At 41.6% G+C, this 26,086-nt stretch overlaps 1 protein-coding gene across 3 annotated transcripts in view; it reads left to right on the top strand.

The window, feature by feature from the left end:
* Nucleotides 1–1,041: 1,041 nt before the first annotated feature.
* Nucleotides 1,042–26,086, top strand: part of LOC308315844 (ubiquitin-conjugating enzyme E2 variant 1) — a 27,700-nt gene continuing 2,655 nt past the window's right edge. Inside the window, exons 1-7 of one of the 3 annotated variants that reach the window (XM_080764048.1) lie at nt 1,053–1,269; nt 8,460–8,579; nt 9,784–9,875; nt 11,344–11,488; nt 12,598–12,810; nt 24,343–24,491; nt 25,346–25,471. In XM_080764048.1, the coding sequence (XP_080620174.1) occupies nt 1,065–1,269; nt 8,460–8,579; nt 9,784–9,875; nt 11,344–11,488; nt 12,598–12,810; nt 24,343–24,491; nt 25,346–25,471 (1,050 nt within the window). In that variant the 5' untranslated portion in view covers nt 1,053–1,064. Of the gene's footprint in view, nt 1,270–8,459; nt 8,580–9,783; nt 9,876–11,343; nt 11,489–12,597; nt 12,811–13,584; nt 17,543–20,175; nt 20,287–24,342; nt 24,492–25,345; nt 25,472–26,086 lie in introns of those variants that run through there. The other 2 variants (XM_080764046.1, XM_080764047.1) reach the window with 2 other exon arrangements.

Below are 26,086 nucleotides of genomic sequence, written 5' to 3'. Positions count from 1 at the left end.
TGAATGGACTGAAACCAGCACTCTCCAAAACAACATCTGTTGAGAATTGATTACATGAAACAGTCACCGTGCGACCAGTCCCAATGTTTGTAAACAAATAATTGGTCTCTAGCCAAAAACAGGAAATCATCATTGTCTTTCTTTGTGTCCAATGTCCATCTCTCTTCAGTTTTTGACCCCCAGTCTACACTGAATATCAAAACCATGGAATGTGGGCTTAACCTGGATGGAAAGCAAACAGCATTTATAACTAAAACTACTTGTGCACTCGTAAACGTATAGCCTACCTACAAATAACTCAAACATAAACTGAAATTAATAAACCCACTTTGACTTAACCCAGTAGGCTAATACACATATAGTGACTGACCTGTAGGGCAGGACATTGAGAAAGAGGAACATCTCCACATGAAGTTGTGCTTTCTGAAATGGTACTGTGAAGACAGAAGAGAAACACAATGTTATGATGCCAAATTAAAACACATTATATTATAAACATATTATCAACTCATACAAACACAACTTGGAGTTTCTTACCGTGTGTTTGTTTGCGCCTCTGCTGTTGTGGAGTTCGTATTGTCCCGTTTGTCCGCCATGCTCTGTCTTGACTTTAATAACACAATCTGGCTCTAAAGTCTCATTACTCTCTTTGTTGGTGGACTTTCAAAACTCGCTAATGTTGTGGTTCAATGAAGTTTGTCCTCCGCCTTTCGCCGTCAAAATATACGAGATCACTTGACTGCATTCTCGGGAGCCCCGCCTACTAAAACATAAAAATCAATACATATGGTTACGTGGTTATTATTATTAATTATATGTTTTATTATTATAACAACAATATTTTTTATTCTTTAAATTTGATCAAAATTATATTTTTATTTAATAAAAACAATATTAATTTTGCTCAGTGGCTGCTTAATCGGGCGTGTAATGTGATTGGTCAAAGCGTCGTGACGCATTCTGTGGTTCGATCCGCTGGTTGGCTGCTGTCTGTCATGAATGAAGGAAGGGGGCGGGGCCAGCACCAGTCACCAGAAGCAAAGCAAACAGCGGAACTACACAACATGTTGAGAAGAGGAGGAAGAATGGAGGAAGACGCTGCTACAGTCGGGTGTGGTGGCCCCTCGGAACCTCAGGGCCCGCCTCAGCCTCAGGGACCCCGGGGGTCCCAGGGACCAGGACAACCAGAGCCACAGGGGGGTCCGGGGGCCAAGAGATGGGGGCCACAGCACGCCGGGGCCCGGGAACTGGCCACTCTGTACTCATCAGGTGAGTGAGTCTTAAGCGGTCCCTATGGTTCCAAATGCTTGCCCTGGACCCGAAAACTAGCCGATCTACAAGCTCACAACGCGAGCTTGTAGATCGGAGCGTGTAGATAGAACTTGTAGTACCCGTACTGACCAGTGACCGACGACCAACTTGGGCTTACATTATTTTGTAACTCTTCAGAAATGTGATGTAATGTTTTCTGACTTGACGTTATTGCTTTGATTCCTTTGTCAAACCTGGCAAACTATTAATGTATGTAATAATATGTAAATTATAATGCCATTAGTCTTTATGCTATAGTAATGTAAGTACATACACTGAGCTATGTCAGTTTTATTATTATTATTATTATAGTAGTATACAATAGTATATGACACAATGTAGGTATTTTGCAGACAGCAACACACAGGTGTGTGTGTGTGTGTGTGTGTGTGTGTGTGTGTGTGTGTGTGCGCGCGTGCGTGTGTGTGTTTTCATCATAATAATGCATCAGACCTTAGTAGGCTAGAAGCACAAATAAAAGACAATGATGAGTTCTGACACTTTTTACTCTGCTTCCTGTCTTTTCCTCAGTGCGACTGTCTCAGTCTAAACCATAAATCATAGCTGGTCTCACCACTGTCGTGTACACCTACCCTTTCCTATCACACTTGACACTTTTCTCCACCCATTCCAACCTAGCCTGGAAACCAGACAAAGAAAAATGCCCTGCCTAATTATCGGGTGTAGTCACCAGGACTTATTTGTGATATTTATTTATTTATTATCTGACGAATACAGTATTCAAACATTCTATGCATTCTCAAAGTGTTCCAGGGTTTTTCAAACATTCTATGCATTCTCAAAGTGTTCCAGGGTTTTTCAAACATTCTATGCATTCTCAAAGTGTTCCAGGGTTTTTCAAACATTCTATGTTTAAAGTGTGTTCTTGTTGTTGGGGAATCAGTAGACCTAGAATGCCTGTGATCATTTAATTAACTTTGTAAATTATGGGCGGCCTAAATGTGATAAATGCTCCGTTTGTACTCGCCCATTAAATGATTCCAAAGACGTGGAGTGAAATATGGTCCTCTAGTTTTAGATCCATGTGAAAGTTCTGGCACAAAACGTGTATTTAGTCAATTATCTCCTCCTTTTTCAAGAGATGCACACTCTTTCTCTCCTGGCGAGGGGCCCGGAATGATCCATGGACTGGTTTTACCAATACTACCTGTTGTTTACCGCAGACGTCATCACCAATTGACCAGGGAACACACAAAAGTTTGAGTCACACAGTTGGCAAGTGGTGTGATTAATTACCCACAAACATTTGGGTCACACAATTGGCAGGTCGCAAGGGACCTGCCAATTGTGTGACCCAAACATTTGTGCTTCCCTGGTCAATTGGTGATTGTGATGATCAGAGGAAGTTTTGATAAATGAAGTCCATGCTATCATTCCCCTTTACCCGGAGAGAAATACGTCCGTGTGCATTTCATGAAGACACGTTTTGTGCCAGAACTTTCATATGGATATGAGGACAATATTTCACTCCATGTCTTTGGAATTATTTAATGGGTGAGTACAAACGGAGCATTTATCACATTTAGGCGGCGCATTTTACGTCCGACCAGAAATTAAGCAGGGTGTTCTATGGCTCTGTATGTGAAATACTGTATGAAACAACAAGAGCCATTCTAGGGATAGGGAATCAGCTGAACTCACACTGGACTAATCAGTAATCACTATGCTGTATATCGTTTTGGGGCTATTATTATTATGATTGTGTTTTTGCCTATATTGATGAATGGGGGATTCGAACCTGCAACACGCTGTCAGCTGTTCTAAATGCGGGCCATTTGCATCATTATTATTATTATTATAAGAGTGAACGTTTTGAGCAACTTGAACAGTACAGTAGTACGGTCAAAGCCTCAAAGGTTAATGCTTGCTAAAAAGAATAATACAAAAGAACCCTGGGGGCTTGTTGTTTGCACTGTGGTCCTACACTGTACTCAATTAATCAGTAATGCATATACAAAACACATTGGAATAAAGCTCAGTAGAATCATCAGAGAACTTTCTACTTTACTGTAATGGTGTTCAATGAGTTAAAGGTAGTGTATGCTAATATATATGTTTTCCTATATGGTAGGTGATATAGTTTTTTCTTCTTTTTTGGTCAAAACAAAACCTTTTCTTTTGTTGTTTAAAGGTTAAAGCACTCTTCCTGATGGTAGCCATTGCTGTGAGTGAGTGTTTACTCAATAGCAGAGGTCTCCCTGTAGTGTTCCAATTTCCCTTTTTTAATCTGTATCCTGACTGAGGTCTCCATCCTGATTGGATAAAATTGGTACCCTGACCTCAAAATGCATTTTATGTTAAAGAGCGGGGAGACCCCTGTTACTGAACAAACAGTACACTGACAGTAGCTTTTTATCCCACGATTTTACAACCCAGTTTTTTCACCCAGTGCCAATTATCTAATATTCTAATGTAATCCTGGGCGCTACACTTCCTCTGCCAACCTGGGGGGGCCAGCGGACTGACCTCATGCCTCCTTCTATGCATGAGGAGTCCAAGCTGCTTCTTTTCACCTGACAGGGGAGAGTTTCCCTGGCCAGACGTAGCACGTGGAAGGAACACGTTATTCCGACCAGTTTCTTTCCCCTCCATCAGGCGCCCCGGCTGGCCAGGGGGAGGTAGTTTTAGAGACCAGGATTACTGCATGTTTTTGTGAGGGTACCTACCCTAGGGGACACGGGGAGAACATGCAAACTCCACACAGAAAGGCCCTTTCGCCAACCCCTAGTCCTTCTGACTATTGTTTATATACAATAGTCAACACATACCTGACATGCGGCTTTGCTGGAACTGTCCTGTTTACTTTAAAACGTCATTGTACTGTAGGCCTGTCACAATTGACAGACCCCCAGGAACGTGCCCAAGGGGCCGGGCCGGTTCCAGCGTGTCCGAAACGGTTGAGAAATGACAGTTACTGTGTGCCGGTCCCTCTACTGTACCCTCTCTACTGTACTGTAGTGGCACACCCGAAATCATCATATATACAGTTAATATGTGCGTGTGTGTGTTAGGTTGTGCACAGGTGGTGAAAAATAACCATGCTGTTTTCATGCTCATACCCAGCCAGGCAGGCAGGCAGGCACCCACCCAGCCAGCCAGCCACCCACACACAAGTCCGTAAGGGAGTGGTTGCACCACTCAAAAAAAGAGGACAAAAACGAGACCTGAAAACTATTAATGGACAGCTGATTGGCCTTTGCGGTAGAGCGCGACCCTCAATCACCAATTCAATTCAATTCAATTTTATTAAAGTGTCAAATCACAACAAGTTGTCTCAAGACACTTTACAACAAACAAAGATCCACCCAAAGCAAGCAATATTGCGACAATGGTAACGATAAACTCCCCTTTAGGAAGAAACGTCAGGCAGAACCCGACTCTAGGGTGGGCGGCCATCTGCCTCGACCGTGTCGGGAGAGAGAGAGAGAGGGGGGGGGGGGGGATAGGAAGAAGGAATAGAAGAGAGATAGACAGGGTGGGCTCCGTGGAGGGGCCTGGTCCACATCTGGTCCAGGTCGTGCTCCTTGAGGCCGGGTCCACGGTCACACTTCTGATGGGCTCCATGAAGAGGCCTGGTCCACGGTCGCACTCGCCAGTCAATTGGGGGTTAATATTAGAGGTCCACGGAACTACGACGTGGAGGACGAAAAGAGACTCCGCGGAGGGATTCCCCGGATGTTGGGTTAGTGGCAGGCCTTACTGGAGCCTATATAGTGTATATTACAAGCACTGCTGGGAGACAAACCCACACAAACGATGTACGACTATTAGCAGACACACGACACAGGTGCAGGTTTTGGCAGGAGGTTCCCCTTATGACTCACCCTTATGACTTTGTCGGGTGAGCGAGTACTGGAGACAAGTCTAGCTATAGGCTTTGTCTTAGAGAAAGGTTTTCAACCTAGTCTTGAATGTGCAGAGCGTGTCAGCCCCACGGACCGAAGCCGGGAGAAGGTTCCACAGCTGAGGTGCCTGGGACCTAAACGCCCTGCCTCCTATTGTAACTTTTGATATTGTTGGGACAGTAAGCATTTTTGCATACTGTAAACGCAGTAAACCCATTGGAATGTAAATGAATGCCTTTCAAGTTCAGCCTTTGTATCCTACTCGTCTGGCAGGTATATCCATAGATATATAAAGGCTAGATGGCTCAAGGCGGAATCTCTGACGTAGTTCACCCATCTTACTTCGGTACAGTATGTTCTATGGCAGCTCAAACTAAAACAATCATAACTCGCTCAAATCTTGATGGATTTACAAATGGGTTGGTTTATTACAAACGTTGTCAACATGGCTATGATTCAGGATGCTTTTCGGCTTAATTTATTTTTTTTGAGTGGTATAACCACTCCAAGGAACAGCAATGTCCGTGTTCACCTATGTGTTGGTTCAACACATAGGTGGTTCACCTATGTGTTGGTCAGTGACTGACCACCAGTGGCGTATGCTTCTGACAGAATGTGGGTCACAGTTTTCAAGCTCTTGTTTTGTTGTTGTAAGAACTAGACGGGCAGCATTATATTAACAGGTCCAGCTGCCTTTTAGTGCTAGCCTGTAAACCAGCCAAATCAGGAAAAGAAAAATCCCTGGGGAGATTTGTCCGGCCCACTAGTCATAGTGAGTTTTTGTTTTGACGTTTGTAACCGCCGCTTGTAAATAAATCTTCCACACCGAAGTGTGCTGCATGATTCTTGCTCAAATGTGAAACGATTCCAGTCTTTTCAATGAAAATATTTATTGTCTTTACTAGTCTGTAGTTGCTGAACTATACTACATTCAAAATGTGGCACCTGGAGCCAACTACTGTGGCTTTAAACAGACGACATCAACATCAAAGTGCTTGACTTAAACCGCTCTTAAAGGACCTATAACATGACATTCTATTTTTTCAATTTCCTGTGTGTTTTTGGGGCTCCCATATGTGTTTTCTATCCCCACAAATAACCAATTTTGAACAATCAGGCTTTCATATCATATGGGTGCTTTAATGGAAATTAAAGCTCAACTGATTTTTGTCCTCATCGTGATGTCATCAATGTCTCCAATTTCAGTTCCAAATTTGCATTTCCACTTTGTTTACAATTTCCACCATTGTTGATTTTCCAAGCTGGCATGGAATGGAAACAAGCCTGGTTTTATCTAGCATCAGTATTATAATGACTCAAATATTAAATGCATATCAGCACCCCCACCACCTCAGTACATTGTGGTGCTGCAGCCAAAACTGCTTTCAAAGTCCAGAAAGAAATGACAAGGCCTGGTTATATCAGAGTGGTTATTGAGGCTCAAACCATTAGAAATAACTTTGAAGGACATAGACAATATGATATCTCTCTTGTAGCAAAAACATGAGTTACTAAAATGAATTGGACAGCCAACTAGTGCTGCATGATTCATGCTCAAATTTAGAAATGAGATTGCATCGGTGTATGCAGCTTGATCTTCTTTTTCAACGAATCGTGCCGCACTATTGCCTTTCCTACAGTCCAATGGGAAACGTATCGTAGATCAGGTGGTCTTCATCATACTGTAGCGTTGTCTCAGTTGTAAAGATATTGTATAGACTTGGGGCTGGGTGATAAACTCTACATGAGAAACTGATAATGCCTTGTTGACTTTTGGAGTGGCCAGTGTTATGTCATGATCAGGTGCTGCAGGCTTGCTGTAGACCTTGGCCCAGTGATGTAATCCAAGTGACTGGACTCATATTCTGAACAATACATCGTCTATTTTCATAAGCAAACTGAGAGAGAGACAACATTGCTTAGTGCGAGAACCCTGGAACACTTTGAGAATGCATAGAATGTTTGAAAAACCCTGGAATACTTTGAGAATGCATAAATGTTTGAAAGTCCCTGGAACACTTTGAGAATGCATAGAATGTTTGAAAAACCCTGGAACACTTTGAGAATGCAGAATGTTTGAAAAACCCTGGATAGCACAATAGCTGGATAGCACAATAGCACATAAAAGTCCTGGTGACTACACCCGATAATTAGGCGATAATTAGTCTGGCATGGCCAGAGACTAAAATGTTACCGTCTCTGGGAGTAAAGGCTCATACATACTCCAGTTTTTGGTGATAGGTTATCACCGTTTTAGGTGATAGCTTATCACCTAAAACGGTGATAAGAGTTGAGGCCATCATACTCGCGGTGCTGTCCTTAAGGATTGACCCCGCCTCCCTGTGGTTTACCCAACTTCTAGACCAATCAGTGAACGGGGTGATAGCTCCAGAGTGAAAAGACTTAGTCTGATAGTAAAAACAGAGAGATGGATCTGTGTCCGCGGTGATAGCTGGTCATCACCGCGACTGACGTAACGGTGTAGTTTTCCAACCCTTTAAAAACGACACCGCGGTGATAGCCTATCTCCACAAACTGGAGTATGTCTGAGCCTTAACAAAGACGGATAGGATTAAGAACAAGTACATCCAAGGGACAGCGCATGTTAGATCTTTGGGAGATGAAGCCAGAGAGGCTGCACTGAGATGGGCATTGACATGTACGTACACTACAGAGAAGTATAGCGAGTATATCAGTAGAAGGATGCTGAGGTTACTTGGAAGTTGGAGCTGCCAGGCAGGAGGCCAAATAAAGAGGAGATGTATGAATGTATAGCGAAGAAAATTGGTGTGAGAGAAGAGGAGGCAGAGGACGGGGTGAGATGGAGGCAGGTGATTGGCTGAGGAGGCAGAGGACGGGGTGAGATGGAGGCAGGTGATTCGCTGTGGCGACCCCTGAAGGGAACAGCCGCAAGGAATAGAAGAAGAAGATGCAAAAAATCATTGTAGATTTTTGGTTATTAGTCATGTTAAGATTAAAGAGTATCTGAGGTGGTCAAACTGCACTAGAATAGGAAACTATAAGATATTTAATAAAAGGTCAAAGTTTTAATCTATTCTGTGCTTTCTTCAAAACTTTTTTTTTTTTAATACATATTTTGCTTGTTTATGAAACGCAGTACTAGTGTGAGGAGGAGGAGGGGGGGGGGGGGGGGTCTCCTTTCTGCGTTTCACAAATCGCAGATTAGGGCATTAGGCCTGACACAAAGTTTCAGTTGTGAGATTCTATTTAGCTTTGCCTTTAATCCATCGCATGTCTTTTCATCTGGTATGTTCTTTGAAGGTAAACGCTGTCAGGAGTGGATCAGTGTGCTCCTGTGTTTCTCTCTCATGGCGTTCAACTTCATCCACCTCCTCGCCAACTTCCACCTGGGTCACGTGACCAGCATCCTGCTGGCCATCGGTGAGTACACACGACACCGCTGGTGGAAATTTTACTTTATTTCTTTTAATGATAAAGCATCAATAATGCAAATGTAGGCTGGATATACTCTGCCTGATACAAGTGAAAGTCTGCTATTCAAAATATACTTGAGTAAAAGTACAAAAGTATCGGCATCAAAATCTACTTGGAGTACCAAATGTAAATCAAAATCTAGAAAGTAACTAGTAGTAACTCTTTCAAATAATTTCAAAAAGTTTTCAAATATTTTTTTCTTAGTACAATATTTGCCTCTGATATGTAGTGGAGTAGAAGTAAAAGTATTGAAAAATGGAAATACTCCAGTGAAAGTTAAAGCACCTAAATATGTTACTTGCATTGCAAGTAAAGTGCATTGTGTACAAATTCACACTATGATCCAGAGTGCACACTCGGGAACCACTTGGCAGATGGTAGTGTGAATGCATGCGTACCGTTCCTCGGAGCGGATCACCCGACCATTCCCAGGGACCACATGGAGGTATAGTCTCAGGGCCGATTGAAGTGTTCTCGGACACGGATCGATTGCAATGTCAAAGTTGAATATATAGTGTACCCGGGTGCGGAAGAATCGAGGCCAATGTGAATCATGGCCAGTGGGGGGACCAGGCAATCGGGAACGGTTTTAATCAAACGGACTCGGCGTGAATCTTTTTTTTTCTACTATATTTCTGTAACCCATTTTTCACCCCTGTGTCAATCATCTAATGTCATCCTGGGCTCTACTGCACACCCTCCACCAACCTAGTCCCCCATATACGGGGGACAAGGGGAGAGCAACGGACTTGAACTCATGCTTCCTTCATGCCCGAGTGTCCAAGTTGCTCCTTTTACACCTGACAGGGGGGGAGTTTCCCTGGTTGGACGTAAGCGCGTGGAAGAAACACGTTATTCCATCCAGTTCCTTTCCCCTCCATCAGGCGCCCCGGCTGGCCAGGGGGAGGCAGTTTAGTGACCAGGATTATTGCATGTTTTTTTTTACTCTGCGTGAACCCGAGTGTGTACTTCGTTGTTTCCCCTAAACAGTGGGTCAAGCACTCGACACTTATATTTATTTAGGCCTATATTTCCCAATGTTCATCGCCGAGGATACATTAAAAATCATTGATTGCCAATAATGTATTCGTCGTGGCCCATTTCATTCTATAATAACGTCCCGTTTGTGTTTCGTATATGTCTCTTCCAGTGACGGGAATCCTCACGGCAGACTTCCTGTCGGGCCTGGTGCACTGGGGGGCCGATTCGTGGGGCTCTGTGGACCTGCCAGTGTTTGGGAAGGTACACACAAACACAAAACCACTCACCTATTTGACTGGAAACCATGCAGTGGCGTGCACAGATGGACACTAGGGGGTGCTAGAGCACCCCCCTTCCATTTTGGCAATGTGCTCTTCAAAAACAAAATAAGTTTTATTTTTTTTCTTAATTTGTAGTGTGTGGACCATGGTGACATTGATCAATTCTTGATAAAAAACGCTTCTACTATATTATTTAGGACCCCACAATCTAAAAGCTATATGTTTCTATGTCAGTGGTTCTTTCGATTCAAAGAAAATAGCAGACCTACAAGCTCGTAGCGCGCCACTCGGTGGCGTGCTATGAGCTTGTAGATCTGCTATTTTTCAATAGCTAAAGCATACCATAATGCTAACACCAAAATGGGTTACCGCCCCAAAATGGGTTAAGGCAACCAGCCGGTTCCACGCGCTGCACAAGGTGCCCTCTCTTTCATTTGAGCACCTGCCCCTCTAAATGTCTGTGCACGCCACTGAAACCATGTGTAGAATAATAGAGCCAATATGTCCATTGATTAAAGTTCCTAGTCACTCTGACTGATTTCTGTCATTTGGAGTCCCATCAAAGTCAGCATGTCTTCTATGGTAGCGTGTCATACACCGGAAATAGTAATGATCTAAAATACTAAAAATATCATAATTAGTGTGGTTGCCCCAACAGGGCAACCAGACTATTGTTATTGTACATGAGCTTTGCCGCACTACTCCTCCCACAGTTTTTGCCGCACACACTCGAGGGAATCGTGTGCTTGTGTTTTGCTAAGAGATCCGTTGTATAGTTTAATTGATATTAATGAATTAGTTCTCCGTAGACTTACAATGGGAAGATTGAAGACTAATTATTAAGGTTCAAATTTAAGTATTTGTTTCCCTCGGGGACCGTAAGCGCCATATTTACAAGACTTGGGGGGGAGGTTCATAATAATTATGAAAATGAATTGAAAAGGAATTAGTCGACCTCATGGTGGCGCTATAACAGCCCACGTTTTTTTCCTATAACTCTTGAACCGTTAGTTGTAAAATCAAAATGTATTTTTCCATGGAGTATACAGACGGCACCCGGAGGAAACCCTGAGGCGAAATGGACATAGTGGCCGAATTTGGTATTGCAGTTTGGACCCAAACACACATGAACGCGCTGGTCGCGGCAACCATTTTTCCCAAAGTTGCGACATTTCTAGTTGTACATATGATATTATGCTAATCGTTTATGAAACACGGCACTCGTGACTAATGTGGGGGGCGGGGGGGAGTCCTTTCTCTCTTGTTTCACAAATCACATTTTAAGACTCATGGGTCTGAGATTTCTTTACTTGAATTCAGCAGCCAAATACATTTCAATTTGGGGGTGGCTCGAACAAGTTTGACAGCTACTGACTCGGAAGGCATTTGTAGAATGTGCCTCAGGTCTTAATAAGGCGTTAACAGGCAACGTGTTCCAATGCATGCAGGCCTTCATCAGACCCTTCAGGGAGCATCACATCGACCCCACGGCCATCACTCGCCACGACTTCATCGAGACCAACGGCGACAACTGCATGTTGACCATCGTACCTCTGGCAAGCATGGCCTTCAACTTCCTGGTCCTCTCCCCCGGTGAGACAGCAAAAAGATGCACAGCATTTCTCATGCCTATGTTTTTCAGCATGTTGTTATATTGTTGCTGTTGAACAGACGACTTGTCTCCATATTTAAACATTTTGTGTGTTTTAACTTTCTTTTCGTAAAATAACACCCTACTTTGGTCATACAACTAGTACGGAGTCACACAAAAACATTCTGCCGCAGGGCTCTGTACTAGGCCGTCCTGTTTTAGCTCTGAACTCAATATCTCCGTAGCCGATTTACAAGAAAATCTGCTGTTTCGAAATGTTGGCCCCTCTGAACAGACACTCGGGATCATGTGGTTTAAAAGTCTATTCATTTTGGCAGCTCAAAAAACATGTTCCTTGCGGTGTGCACACAGCCCCTCATATCAATAGGTTTGCTGAGTATTTAAAAAAAAATGACAATAGTGTATTGTATAAAGATAATGCCGCTTTATAGCTTCATAATATAGCTTTGCAGGATTCAAGAACGAGTTAGACAGGTTTTTGCCAAAAGGCCCAGGCTGCCAAAAATGAGTTAAGCAAGTTTGTGAAATCCTTTATAATACAGAAAAACACAATAAATATTTAACTAAAAACAATCACTCTTCCCCAGGGGGGAAGTCAGACAGATATTTTGTGAAGCCACTAAGGAAATCGGGACATCCTGAAAGTTCATATAATGGCCTGTTGTGGCGCTGTCATTGGGCCCAAAAAACCCCATATCTCCAATTCTTTTTGGAAAATTATGGTCCCATTTATAAAAAAAAAAGACCATAAAGTCGCGTATGTTCTGAGGGGCGTGGCTACCGTTACAGTCTATGAACGGGAGCCACCCCCCCGTTTGAGTCAAAATAAAAACCAACTAAGAAGAAGGGGGGGGGGGGAAGTCCCGCCTCGTTGTCTGGGCCAGCCAATGGCTCAGCTGGGCCCAAACGGATCTAGAAAGATGGCGATTTACAATACAAGGACTGTGACTGGCTTCATTTTACGTCCATATCAGACCCGGCAAACGCTTTGTGCATTTTTTTTATTTTTTACAGTCTATGCTCCCCCCCCCCCCCCCCCCCTCCCCCCAACCACTCATCTTCTTGTCTCTATTTATTTTCATTTTTTTAGCGGAGGTCTACCGCAACTACCCGTGGTACTGCTACCTGTTCGCTGTGGCCATCTTCGTGACGCTGACCAACCAGATCCACAAGTGGTCGCACACCTACTCTGGGCTGCCTCGCTGGGTGGTCCTGCTCCAGGACCTTCACGTCATCCTGCCTCGCAAGCACCACCGTGTGCATCACGTGTCCCCGCATGAGACCTACTTCTGCATCACCACAGGTTTACATGTCATTATTATTATTATTATTATTAAACCCGTTTTGGGGGCGGGAACCCCCTTTTGGTGTTTTTAAGCATTGTTATACTTTAGCTATTGAAAAATAGCTAAAGTCTACAAAGTCTACAAAAAAACAAAACAGACCTACAAGATCGTAGCGCGGCACTCGGTGCCGCGCTACGAGCTTGTAGGTCTGTTTTGCTTGCTACGAGCTTGTAGGTCTGGAACAACATATTTTCAGATGGGGGTTGGCGCCCAAATACACATAATTCTGGGGGTCCTTGACATGAAATATTGAGCACCACTGGTACAGAAACATGGGTATTTCAGAAAACTGTCAGAATTTAGAAGACTTTTTTTTTAAATTTCGACATCATGCCTAAATGGGTCAACACAACATGAGACCTGCTTCTGCATCACTACAGGTTATATATACATTATTGACACATTATGACCTGACGCCGATTCTACATTTTTGTGAAAAAACGTATGTTGCTATAAGAGTTGAGCTGGAGCGTAAACATTTTCAGGTCAAGGACCCCCAAAATGATATGTATTTGGCCACGCATTTTGAACTTGTCGAAGTTCTATTTAAAGAGAATTGTATTTTTTAATTTACGAAAAAGTTTAAGAACTACCGTACTGATTTCAGAAGGCATTTGTAGACTCAGGTTCTTCTAACACTTATTACTGCAGTGGGACCAATAAGGAGCTGGTGTAGAAAATAGACGTGACTTCACTTGAGCTGATGACTCGTTGACTGTTTGTGTTGCCAGGTTGGCTGAACTACCCCCTGGAGAGGCTGGGCTTCTGGCGGAGCGTGGAGGACCTGATCCAGAGTGTGACCGGAGAGAAGCCGCGCTCAGATGACCTGAACTGGGCTCAGAAGGTCAAGTAACCCTCCACCCTCCCCCGCAAAGGCCTTCGGCAGTACCTCACACAACTACTGTCTCTCTTCTGCCTGCTCGCTAATCTTAACAGGCAGACAAACTTTAACCAACACGTTGCCAAAGCTTTTTACGTCCCGCAGCAAGCAGCACACGTTCTCTGCTTTTTTTCTCTCCGAAGAGTACATACTTGATGGGAATTGTTCATGGCAAACAAGCGGAGGTCTTCGTTTTAAATGGCGGAATCTCTTCAAATTCCCTTGACGTCGAGTTCCGATACTTTGTTGTGACCTTAACAGAACTCACCGCTGTCAGAATGTGTGGACAGACAGACCGACACCACTGCTAATTGGAGAAAAGATTTTAAATATTTTTTTGGAAAACCGCAAACGGTGCAACAAATTTACTTGAAAAAGACAAGAAACAAACTCAGTTGCTTTGCTGCGTTTATTTTCTCCAAAGCCAAATAAAGTTACATATTTTTCAGAGACAATGACAATGCGCCTATTAATCTTTGCCAGTAACTGCTGGCTTAATAAACTAATAATTTATACATGACAAAAAGAAGTGTGGAGTAAAGTACTTAGGGCTCGGCCGATCATTCTGAATATCTTAATTCAGAATGGTTAAGCCTTGTCTTAGTTAAGCCAGGTGTCTATTTGTATGTCTCTAAATGTTTTGATGAATTGAACAATGTGGACCCTGTTGTAAACAAGTGTAATGCTTAATTGGGTCGTCCACTCACAGTTAACAGTCTTTGTATTGAGTTTGTGCTTGAAATGTACTGTAATTCTGCAAACTGTTAATAAATATTTCAATCAATCAATCAAAAAAGGTCTCACTTGAAAATGAGGTCTTGAAACCTCAATCAGGTTTTCCTGGTTAAATGAAGGTTGCATACATTTATGAGAAAATTGCAATTTTAGAGTTTCATAACGGGTTTTATTTTGTACTATTTTCAATGTTAACTAACTGCTTGGACAAAATGATATTCAGGTCAAGTTGTTTCTCGCATCTGGCTTCTTTGCATTTTATCTACCGAAAAATAAGAAAATAAATAAATAAACTATATTTTGACAGATTAGACGGCTTATAGAAAGATTTTGGCCAAATAATATCTACTTGTAATTTGTATGTTTTGGTGATGTAGGCTAATTGTTTAGCCCTCAGATTATTGTGTATAGCACTGTGGTTTGACCATCAACGCTACTGCATAGTTTCTCAAAAAAACATTAACATTTCAAGGACGCCACACATAACCCTTTTCACGGGTCAATTTGGTTCCATTCTTCAGAGTTGCATACCTGTAAACTTTACAGTGTAAACTGTAAAGCATCCATTTGGTTCCTAAGTATTTAGCTGGGGACCCCCTGGAACCCACTCAAGGACCCCTGTGGGGTCCCCGGACAGACCCCACTTTGAGAACCACTGCTCTACTGTGTAAACGGGTGGTTTGTGTTTATTGTCGCAGCAGCAGCCTTGCGTACCACGGATGCAGTAATTGTGCGTCATCTCTTGTTTGCTTGTTTGTTTGCATTAGCAGCACACTTTTGTAATGTTCTTGTGGATGTCATTGCTAACTAACTAGGATTTGTGTAGATATGAATCATATCTGCTACGTGCCATTTACACACCTCTTTTTTTGTATAGTTAGGATTACGTTTTTAGCACATTGAGTAATATTGCCAAAGTGCAACATTAATGCCTTGACAAGTGTACTTGTTATTCATGAGGGCTGGTAGTAAGTAACGAGTAGTAATTTAATCGAGAACTAAAGATGCATAACGTTAAAAGTTATTTCATGCTTTAGTCATTAATTCGTAAATGTAATATAAATAGAGATGCCCTCAACAGTCAACAATATGTCTTATATCAGAAGTTAAAGTTTTTTCTAAAGCCTTTTTCTCTGTACCGCTTGATTTGCAAAGGACGCAAATATTAGTTTAAAATGTAACTTGCCAAACAATTGCATGACAACGTTTTAAAAATGTCATTTACATGGGCTTAGCAGCATGTAATGCATGCACACAGCTGGGCATGTTGGCTTGTTGGCAAAAATATTCACTCACCGACTTTCCTTAAGTTGAATTTATACTCTGTAGTACAATGGGGCTAGTTGGTGTTGCTAGATTTTGCGAAAGAAATGAGCAACCTAGGTTACGAAAACTAGTCCTAAAGAAGCGGCCTACAACAAAACCACTTTTAACCTATATACAGCTATAGATCTTCTATTTTCAAAAACATCTTGGAGGGAGTATTTTTTTATCATTTCCCCTGTTCCTGTCTAAAAAAACCCAAAAAACTACACTTTAAAAACAAGCCACTGCTATGCCCTATTCTGTTTGGTCACATCACTCATATTTGACCAAAATGCTCTCCAGATTTAACGGCCAAAAGGTTATTTTAAATTCAAAGAACATGGAACTCTACTAAAGACTGACGTGGTGAAATACCTGGGTGTTGGATCTTCTACTGGGTTTTCTATTCAAATGAGCTCATTAATGACATAAAGGGGTTTATTTTCAAACCAAAAATTCCGTTATGTTCTACTTTGCAAGTTTGCCCAGCATTAAGAAAAGTAGAGTATTGTGAAAGATGGTTAGTTTGCCATGTGTGCTAGTTTAAATTAATGCATGTTAATGGCTGATCAGCTCATGCACAATAATATTTGAGGCTTGCATATTGCTTTCTTGCTGTCCATTTATCCCGTTTTACTTTATAAGAATGTTGGTATCTGTTAAATGCACTTGAACATTTGTGAGTTTTGTTTTAGGAGAGGAGAGCACTTAATTTTTGTATCATTATGGCCTTATGATGCCCTGCTTATCTAAAATGCTTTCTTTGGGTTAGTTGAATTGCTGCAATGTAAGGTCTAAATTAATTTGAACTAAATGCTTTTTACATGACAATGGTTAGAAAGTTGTAATACGACATACCTTCAATAGTTTGGAAATGAGGAAAACTTGACATTTATTTCAGGAGTAATGTTGGTGTAGATATTTGTCATAATACTTCCTTTTAACGTCTTCTCTGTAATGTAAAGGAGCGTTGAGTTGTTTACTGCTGTGCTGAAGAGATTACGTTGTTCATTTTCCATCCCTGATTTTTGTTGGGCTGTGTAATAATCTTAACATTATTCATTAAAATGACGTACTGTAGCACCTATATTTTGCCATAGTGCAACAAACTAGTAGGTTATCGAGAGAGGATGTTTTAGTTTGTCTTGCTTCAAGACAAAAACATTTAAGGGTGGGGACATGTGAATTTAAAGGGTTTACTTCAGTTGAATTGACACTCCATAAAGAAAAGAGATGTGTTGCCCAATGGAACTAGTTGTATAAAATGGGACGCATACTAAAGTGTTTAGGTAATAACCTAACCACACACTTAGTAGTCTTATCTTTCTAAATCAAGCTTCTTTGCCTGGAACTACAGTTATGCATAGAGCCTATAGTCTGCAAATTATAAAAACATTGTTGGTGTAATGTACATACTGTGCAGTGATCCGTTCCTAGACTTTTATTACTGCCTTATATGCTCCTTAATTCCTACATTTTATTGCTAATCTTGCTAGCAATCTTTGGAACTATTTGACTTATTAAATTGTCCTATTACTTGCCATTTAATTTGTAAGGCAGGTGTTATGGATGTTGTTGGTCTATGACGGTGGTGATGGTTATGTAAGGTGGTTAGGTATGACGATAACGGTTATGTGTAATGGTTAGGAAGGACTTTTAGATGTCATAAAACAATACCTTGATGCCTTTTTGTTGTCTTCCATCCGGGAGGCTTTATAATGTGTATACAATGCTATTTATAATTACGCTAAATAAAAGGTTCAATAACATCCATGTGTTTTTCTTTACTAACTCCGGTCTGTCTTACAAATGAACATGAGGCAAAACTTTAAAACAATTTTCGATGTACAAAATTGACTTTATATTTGATGTTTGATATTTGATGTTGTAAATATTCTTGCATAGACACGGTTGATATTAATTGCCTGCATGTAATCAGGGTTATGTAAACGGTGTAAAAAAAAAATGATTGATGGTTTATTGATTCTTCCTAAATAAGTAACGATATCGGCCAAGATTATGTTTGGAAAATGTGTTTTAGATTAGATCATAGTTTCATTGTCAAAATACAACCACCCCCATATAAGTTGCATTGTATTAACATCTACCATACAGATGACAAAATTACATTTTATTCATGAAAAGAAAAGTTAGGCTATATAGTGCCGCTTTAACACTATTGAACCACACACTCCCAAACAAAACATATTTGTACTACAGTCACTGATTATAGTGCTATCAAAGCTCAAACTTGGAGACGACCCACGCTTCTTTGCTTCTGTCTCAGCCATGATGGGATACTGTCTTAGAGAAGAGTGGTTAGAGTGGATGACAATATTATCACACGCAAAGATGAAATGACCTATACCTAGGTTCCATCCTGGAGGAAAATATTTCCGGTGATGAAATGGTACAAGGTTTCTTCGACTATGCATGCACCTCTAAGGCCCTTTAAACAAGGCTCCAGACTCCCCCCCCCCCCCCCCCCCCCCCCCCAAAAAAAAAGAAAAACTGGTCAGGTTACTACTTGGCCTCATTCCCCCAACCCACCTCACCCCTGCCCATATTGACAGGCTGGAATGGCTTAGGATTCAGCATCTTGCAATGGGTCTGGTCCACAAGATTCGCTACACCACCAAGATACCCATGTACCTGTCTAAATACTTCCTTAATGTCAACGCAGTCCACACCCACAACACCAGAGGGAGTTCAGCAAACCGTGCAACCCAGATTCGGCACAAACGGGGACTAAATTAATTTTGCTCCTATGCCACCGAAATGTGGAACGCCCTACAAACAGCCATTAAGACATGATGGGAATCCCTTGACTCTGACAAAACCGCTCTCAAAGGGCACCTCCGGACCTTCAATCAATCAATCAGTGGGCACTGGGCACATAAACATTGTGGGCACCTATAGGTCTAGCCTATGCTTTGGAAATGGGAAATAATGTAAAGTATGCATTACATGAACATTCATATGAACATCACTATCACACCTTTTTCTTTTGTTATAGTTTTGTAGCATTTTCCAATTATATATATACTGGAGAGAGAGAGAGTTTAGGTGCCCACTCTTTATTTTTATTTTTACACATTTAAAAATCACATTATTCTGGTTATCCATCTGACCCAATCCTGCAGAATTCCTACCCTACATCCACTGATGTGAATGATTTAGTAGCCTACATACATGAGCAACTGGGCCCAGGGCCTACAGGCAGCCCACCTTCACTTAAAATGAAGTCAATCAAAGAACAAGATTTTTGGGCAGTATTTCCACTTTTGTCAACAAAAGTGCTCTAATGCAGCCCTTTGGCTGACTCTGACCGGCCCGTGAAAGGTCACTTGGAAAATATATCGTACTTCCTATAATTTTTGCTGGTAAAATGAATAAATATTTTTTTTGTAAGGCAACCTCACTTTTTCATTGCCTAATATGTTAACATATATACTCTTACCAGCTTGTCAAAACAATGCCATTTGCTGCTTTTTATATAGAAATAAAATGAATAGTATGCTGAATTGAATTCAGCCTTTTGACCCGACCATCCACAATATTTACTATTTCTCATTTGGCCCCTTGGAAAGAATAATTGTCCACCCCAGCACCCCTGCTCAGCCTCTAGCTCACTCTCATGGGCAACATGAGAGTGATGGGGTTTATAGCAGGGGTTCTCAAAGTCGGGTCCAGGGGTCCAAATGTTTTACTACTTTTTTTCCTTAGCACAAAACATTTTTGAGATGGGGGTCCACAGTCGAATACAGATCATTTTGGGGGTCGAAAACATTTGAAAACTTGTCTGAAATAGGACATTCTGCATAATGAGTACTTTCTACTAAGTTTAAGTACATTTTACATACTTTTACTTGCAAGTCCATTTTGATTCCCGGACTGGGCAGTTCAGAAACCCGTCCACCAGTGACATAATCGATTAGGAATTCAAGCTAATAGAAACGGCAGGCTTTCTATTCCTGAAAAATTGCAATACGATAATGGAAGCCATCATTCTCACGATAATAAAAATCTAAATATATATTTTTTAAATCTTGTTTAAAAAAATATATATGTGTGTGTGACGTTGCTGAACTGCCCACAGCCCTCTAATGAGACACAGACTGAGTAGGAAAAAAATGTGGCATTTTATCATGATCATTTAATAGTGAGGACCAATTATATGAAGTTGAAAAGTGGTGAAACGTGGTCCTTTAAGCATAAATACTTTAATTTTAAAATGTTCACCACTGTTTGTGGCGGCTGTGGCCCCCTCCCCTCCATTCATGATCAAAGTTGCCCAGTGCCCACCCCACCCGGCACCCACCCCCTGATTGAGGAGACGAGGAGGCATTGAAGCAGCAGACTAGGACACTAGAACACTAGGAAAGGGCTCACTCACACAAGAGAGAGACGCGACCGCGCGCGTCACCGACCACGAGCGTTCTATTGTAAAATAAAACGGCGTGCGCGCGCACGTCGCCATTAAGCGACAAGATGGCGGTCGCCGCCGGATCAGGTAAAGCAAGACCGAGATAAATAAACTATTATCGCGTTAAATACACAGTGAAATGCTATTATAATGTTATATAACTGCACGCCGTCACGGTACGGGCTCCTTTAGGAGCCGTTGTTGCGACGTTGCGGTGTTAAAATGCAACAAAGTATTTGTAATGCCGAACAGTTTGGATGTGGCTTGTTGAAACACAAGAGAGAAGCTGCTTCTTGTTCCGAGTCGTAACGTAAAACCTGTCGTTTTTTGGACGTTAAGAGTTCGGTTAATGAGCAATTAAATTAATAATTAGCACTATTGCTAATATGTTATGTTAATGTAAATAATGCTAGTTCACGCCAGGGGTGTGCGTGTGTGTGTGCTAGCATTCGAGCTAGCGTTAGCTAGCTGCATGTAGGCGTTGTTGCGTTTATACTTCGCCGTACGACGACGCGACCCTCGCGACGACAAAAAAAATGTCGCACGACACTAATGACGTAATTTTCGAACGCTAAAACTAAAAACGCGTGAACGCACGCGGTCGTTCGGTCGCGTTATTGGCGTCATTTTTGGGGCGTTGAAAAAAGTGCGTCACTTTGACCCAGAAGAAGCAGAAGTAGATCAGCATAAATCATAAGCATCGCTGTCCCGTGACGTCTATAATAATAAAAACATCCTGTCGGCGTCGCTTGCCGAATATATGTTGTATAATGTACGTCGCTGACAAGGGCCATCCACTGTTCGGCAGGCGACACACACTCGTCCTAAACTAGGGTGTGTAAAAATGTGTTTAAATGAATCACACACCGACACCCAATGTTCTTCACTGCAGTGGCAACAAGAATGATGCAATATTTTAGAACTATATAATCCTGGCACTTATATACCAGCTTTGAACATATGGACCCCAGTTTGGGCATTATTTGATACAAGTCTTAATCTCAATGTGTAAAATCAGTTCAGAGTTTATTTTACTCGGTGTACAAAATGTACTCTCAGAGTTACAGACCTGTAAGGATCCATTTGGACCCCTGGGTGTCCCAACCGGACCCCACATTGAGATAAAAGCCTTGTCATTACCAACATACTTTGACTCGACTTATCATCAATTTGTGGAAATGAGGACGATAGGGGAAAGCTGTTGGTGACAAGGCTGTTGGTTATTTATGATCTGTGTAGAATTAAAGGTACTGGAACTTTTTAAGTGTTAAATAGCACTTAATCATTGCTACAGTGTTCAGTATCAGGAGTCTTCCAGTCAAATACAGGTCTGGGATACCAATTTGATCCAATTAGGAGAGATATTGAGTGTTAAATACCGCTTAATCATTGCTACAGTGTTCAGTATCAGGAGTCTTCCAGTCAAATACAGGTCTGGGATACCAATTTGATCCAATTAGGAGAGATATTGAGTGTTAAATACCGCTTAATCATTGCTACAGTGTTCACAGTATTAGGAGTCTTCCAGTCAAATACAGGTCGGGATACCAATTTGATCCAATTAGGAGAGATAACTGATGCAGGATAAACAAGTGAAATTTTAAGTGAGCAGACAAATTGGAACCGGAACATTTAAGCTGATAAATGGTTACTCTCAGCTGATTAAATGAGATGTGCAGCCCCACCTGAAAATATACTTTATTTATTAAAGAGACGGGGACACTGTGTTATTGAACAAACAAACACACTAAATGGACATATATTTTCAGGAAGCCCACCAATTCCATCCAATCATGAGATTGCAGCCAGGCCCTACGGGATAACCAAGTGAAATGGGAAGGGATGAACTGAGCAGAGACATTTGTAAATGGAACAAATTTGAAGTTGGTTTGTGGGGTTCTCTTTCCTGGTAGATGAAATTGCCAACCCACCTAAAAATAAATTAATAATACATTTCTTTTTAAAGAGCTGGAGAGACAAAAAAAAAGCCACTATAGCAATTGGTATTATCACAATATAGAGGTATTTAACACCGTTACTGAACAGTGAAGTCTATTGCAATTATTACTATCGCAATATATAAACATTTGGTTCTGTGTAAAAAAAATAATATATATAATCTTTAGTTAATATATTTTATAGTATTATTTACCCTTTTTTCTGTTGCAGTTTTAAAATATCTTGACACAATATCAAATGTATTGCCATTTGCCATGATTCACCAGGAGCCTGCAGCCCCGCAAGACTTGGTTCCAGGCTTAAAATAACTTATATAAATAGTTTTCGGTAATGTATGGGAAGAAATGAGTGGGCTTTCTACCTGTGGCACCACTGCTATCACAATGTAGAGCTGTAACTTTTTAACAGTAAAACTGTTTGCTTTAACCACTTTCTGAACCTTTAATATATCATAATAATGATATGTCATATATTTTGAATAATTTTGAGGGGCGGCAGTGGTCAGAGACGCTTGAGAATCGAAAGGTTCCAATCCTGGTATGATTCTCGGTCTTGATGATGTTCACGTGTCCTTGAGCAAGACACTGCACCTCTTAACTGCTCCTGCAGGTTGGTGCTTTGCATGGTTTCCTCCGGGATGTAGGCACAATATTTATGTTGGACATGTTACTGATTCCAATACCCATAACCTGCATCGGTCAATAATACTACCGTACCTATCCAATATCTGTGTCATTAAACAATTCTAGGACAGGGGTCCAGAGACCCTCACCTCAGGTTTCCTTGAGGGGGTTCCACATGGACCTTCACAGCTCCAACTCTTGAGTGTACAACCGAGTTAGGGGGGGTCCTTGTAATTAGAACTTGGTTTGAGAACTATTACTACTTATCTAGGAATACATCTAAATTGAATTCCATTAATAATGCATCTACAAGTTAGTTTATACAAGTTAGTAAAATAATATAAATAGTAACGGCTTTTCTGATACTGGTACAACACTGATATTAGAGTTATTTTAGTTTTTTTGTTATTAATTTATTCCACCTTTTGTGCAAGGGAGACATACTAAATCAGGTAAAGCTCAGATGACTCATAACCTAACCAACAACATAGCCAGCACAAAATGGATGCATAACAGATAAACATCACCTACGGGGGCAGCCAGTAGGTGAATGGGTACCAGAGACAGGCCACCTTGGAAACGGAAGGTCCCAGGTTCGAATCCCAACTGGGTGAAGCTGAAAATGGAATGTCCTAGACTGAATCGCTACCATAAAAAAAATAAAAAAAAATGTCCTGGCGATTCGGTCTCGATCAAAAATCTGATCGCAGCAGCTGATTGGCCAACCGCCCCATCACGCGACAAACATGGCTGCCCCCACTGCGGTCACTCGCGACCGTATCGATCTGGCTATTAAATCGACCTATGATAAATGGATTCTTTACTGAAACGACAGGTTTTATAAACATCATCCAACACATTTTACCACTTTTAAATGCTAGTAGCGCTCGTTGACCGTTTGTTTGCTTAGCAACCAGGTTAGCGATAGCCACATGATTGACGACGTCATCTGCTTTCCTACTATTCTGATTGGTTGTTATGAACCAATCGCCGAAGACTGCTGCTTTGACAACGCCCATTCCAGAAACTGCAGCCATGGGGAGTGCTTTCAGTCTGAATAATGAAGTGAAACTAAATGAAAAGTCAGTGTCAGGCTAGAATTGTCCCCTTTGTGGTATGAAATGGGTCTAATCATTAATTATAATTATTGCTGTCAACTCATTATTTGCAGATATGCTGATTGTAGTCAGCGAGGCAAATATTGGCCAATGGCCATAACCCGAGCTACGGTCTGTCACGTGGAAGCCCTGCTTGTCCAATAATTCTACTTTTCAAGATTCAAATGAACAGAATGGGGGGGGGGGTTGCAAAGCTCTGAACCCGTCGCTTCGTGCCGTGATTCGAGCTTGTTTTTTTTTTACCATTTTGTAAAACCTTTTAAAATAGTTGAAATAGCCGATCTACAGGCTCGCATCGTGTCAATGTAGATCGGCTAGTTTAACTCATTTAAAATGTTTTTCAAAATAGTAATTAATAGGGATAAGGGTTGGCGCAAGATAGGGCCCTTAAGGTTTCTGCCCGGCCCGTGATGATTAATTTGCTGTTTATCTTTCCTCCACAGGCGTTAAGGTTCCTCGTAATTTCCGGCTTCTTGAAGAGCTGGAAGAGGGTCAGAAAGGCGTGGGAGATGGCACAGTCAGCTGGGGTCTGGAGGATGACGAGGACATGACCTTAACACGGTGGAGAGGGATGATCATCGGACCCCCGAGGGTGAGTGAGGCCCATCCACGCACCTACCGCTTTACAACCAACCACAGTGGTTGGGGAAACGTTTTTAACTTCAAGGACCTCAATAACTGATTTATACACTCTCAAAGTCACAGAACTGTATGGGGTCCATTTTAGTTCCATTATTACACTCTCCAGAGTTCCAGAACCGGTCCAGGTCTGGAAAAGTATGGAAAATGTATGGAAAAATATTAGTTTCCACTTTCCAGACTATTACTGCTGTTCTGTTTTCTCGGGGATGCCAGGTGGACGCTCTTTCCCTACCCAGGGAAGAGCGCCACCTGGCAAGTCTGGAATAAAGTATGGAATTTCAAATGTGTAGGAACCCTGACTCTCAGAGTTACAGACCCGTAAGGGTCATTTGATTCCATTTTTACACTTGAGTAGTAAGGGTAATTTAATTTGGTAGACTCGCAGAGTTGGAGACCTGTAAGGGTCCATTTCAACAGGGGTCTCCCCAGCTCTTTAATAAAGTATTTTCAGGTGGGTTGCCAATTTCATCCAATCAGGAGATCAAATATAATTTATCAGCTTGTGTTCCAGTTCAAATTGCGTCTGCCCATTTCTGTGTGTCACCAGTTATAATTGTCTATCCTGTGTGAGTTCTCTCCTTATTGGATGGAATTGGTATCCCAGCCTGAAAATGTGTTTTCTAAAGATCTGGGGAGACCCCTGTTGCTGAACAAACACACTATATCAAAGATTACTACAGGAATAGAGATATTTTAACACAAGAGCAGCACAGATACCTTTAATGTAAAGCTGATATACATTGTTCTGTGTGTGTGTGTGTGTGTGTGTGTGTGTGTGTGTGTGTGTGTGTGTGTGTTCCATAGACAATCTATGAGAATCGTATGTACAGTCTTAAGGTGGAATGCGGGCCCAGATACCCAGACACGCCGCCGTTTGTCAGATTTGTGACGAAGATAAACTTGAATGGTGTCCATAACTCCAATGGCGTGGTGAGTACAAACCTGTCTAACCTGATGGATAAAATGCAATGCTCCTGTAGAATGTCTACTTGTTGCTACAGCACAGGGCTGGAAGAAGTACACACTGATTTTCTCAATTAAAAGTAAGAAGTACTGTTGCTGTAATAGAACAACGATCTACTTCGGATCTGGTCTTCCTTCTAATACGGATAGCTAAATCAACAAGAAGTTAAATTTTTTAACTTAAATACTCTTCATATTGGGTTTTGTGATGTATGTGTGTGTGTATGTGGCTGTGCATATATATATATATATTGACAGAATCGGCTGTGTTTGCATGACTTTGAGAGTTGTATCACCCTGCAATGTAAGTCGATGTTGTTTGGGAATATCAATTTCTAATCAATGGAGCAATAAGTAAGAACGCCGCGGCCTTGCCGACTTATGCAAAGTCATGTGGCCCATTGGGCAGGCACCTATCTCCTGTTTCTGTAGTGTGAGGCGGCTAAATAGCGGATCTACAAGCTCACATCGTGTCTTACTTCAACGTGATGTGACGCCAGCTTGTATTTAGCTAAGATATTTACTGTCGAGCGAGAACTGATGGTTACATACCGTACTTAACTCAAACCACCAAAGTGGAAA

The sequence above is a fragment of the Protomyctophum bolini genome (genome assembly GCF_963924005.1).
Source record: "Protomyctophum bolini genome assembly, chromosome: 5".
Taxonomy (NCBI): Eukaryota; Metazoa; Chordata; class Actinopteri; order Myctophiformes; family Myctophidae; genus Protomyctophum; species Protomyctophum bolini.
Note: the sequence above shows the minus strand (reverse complement) of the source record. Positions and strands in the feature narration are given on the sequence as shown.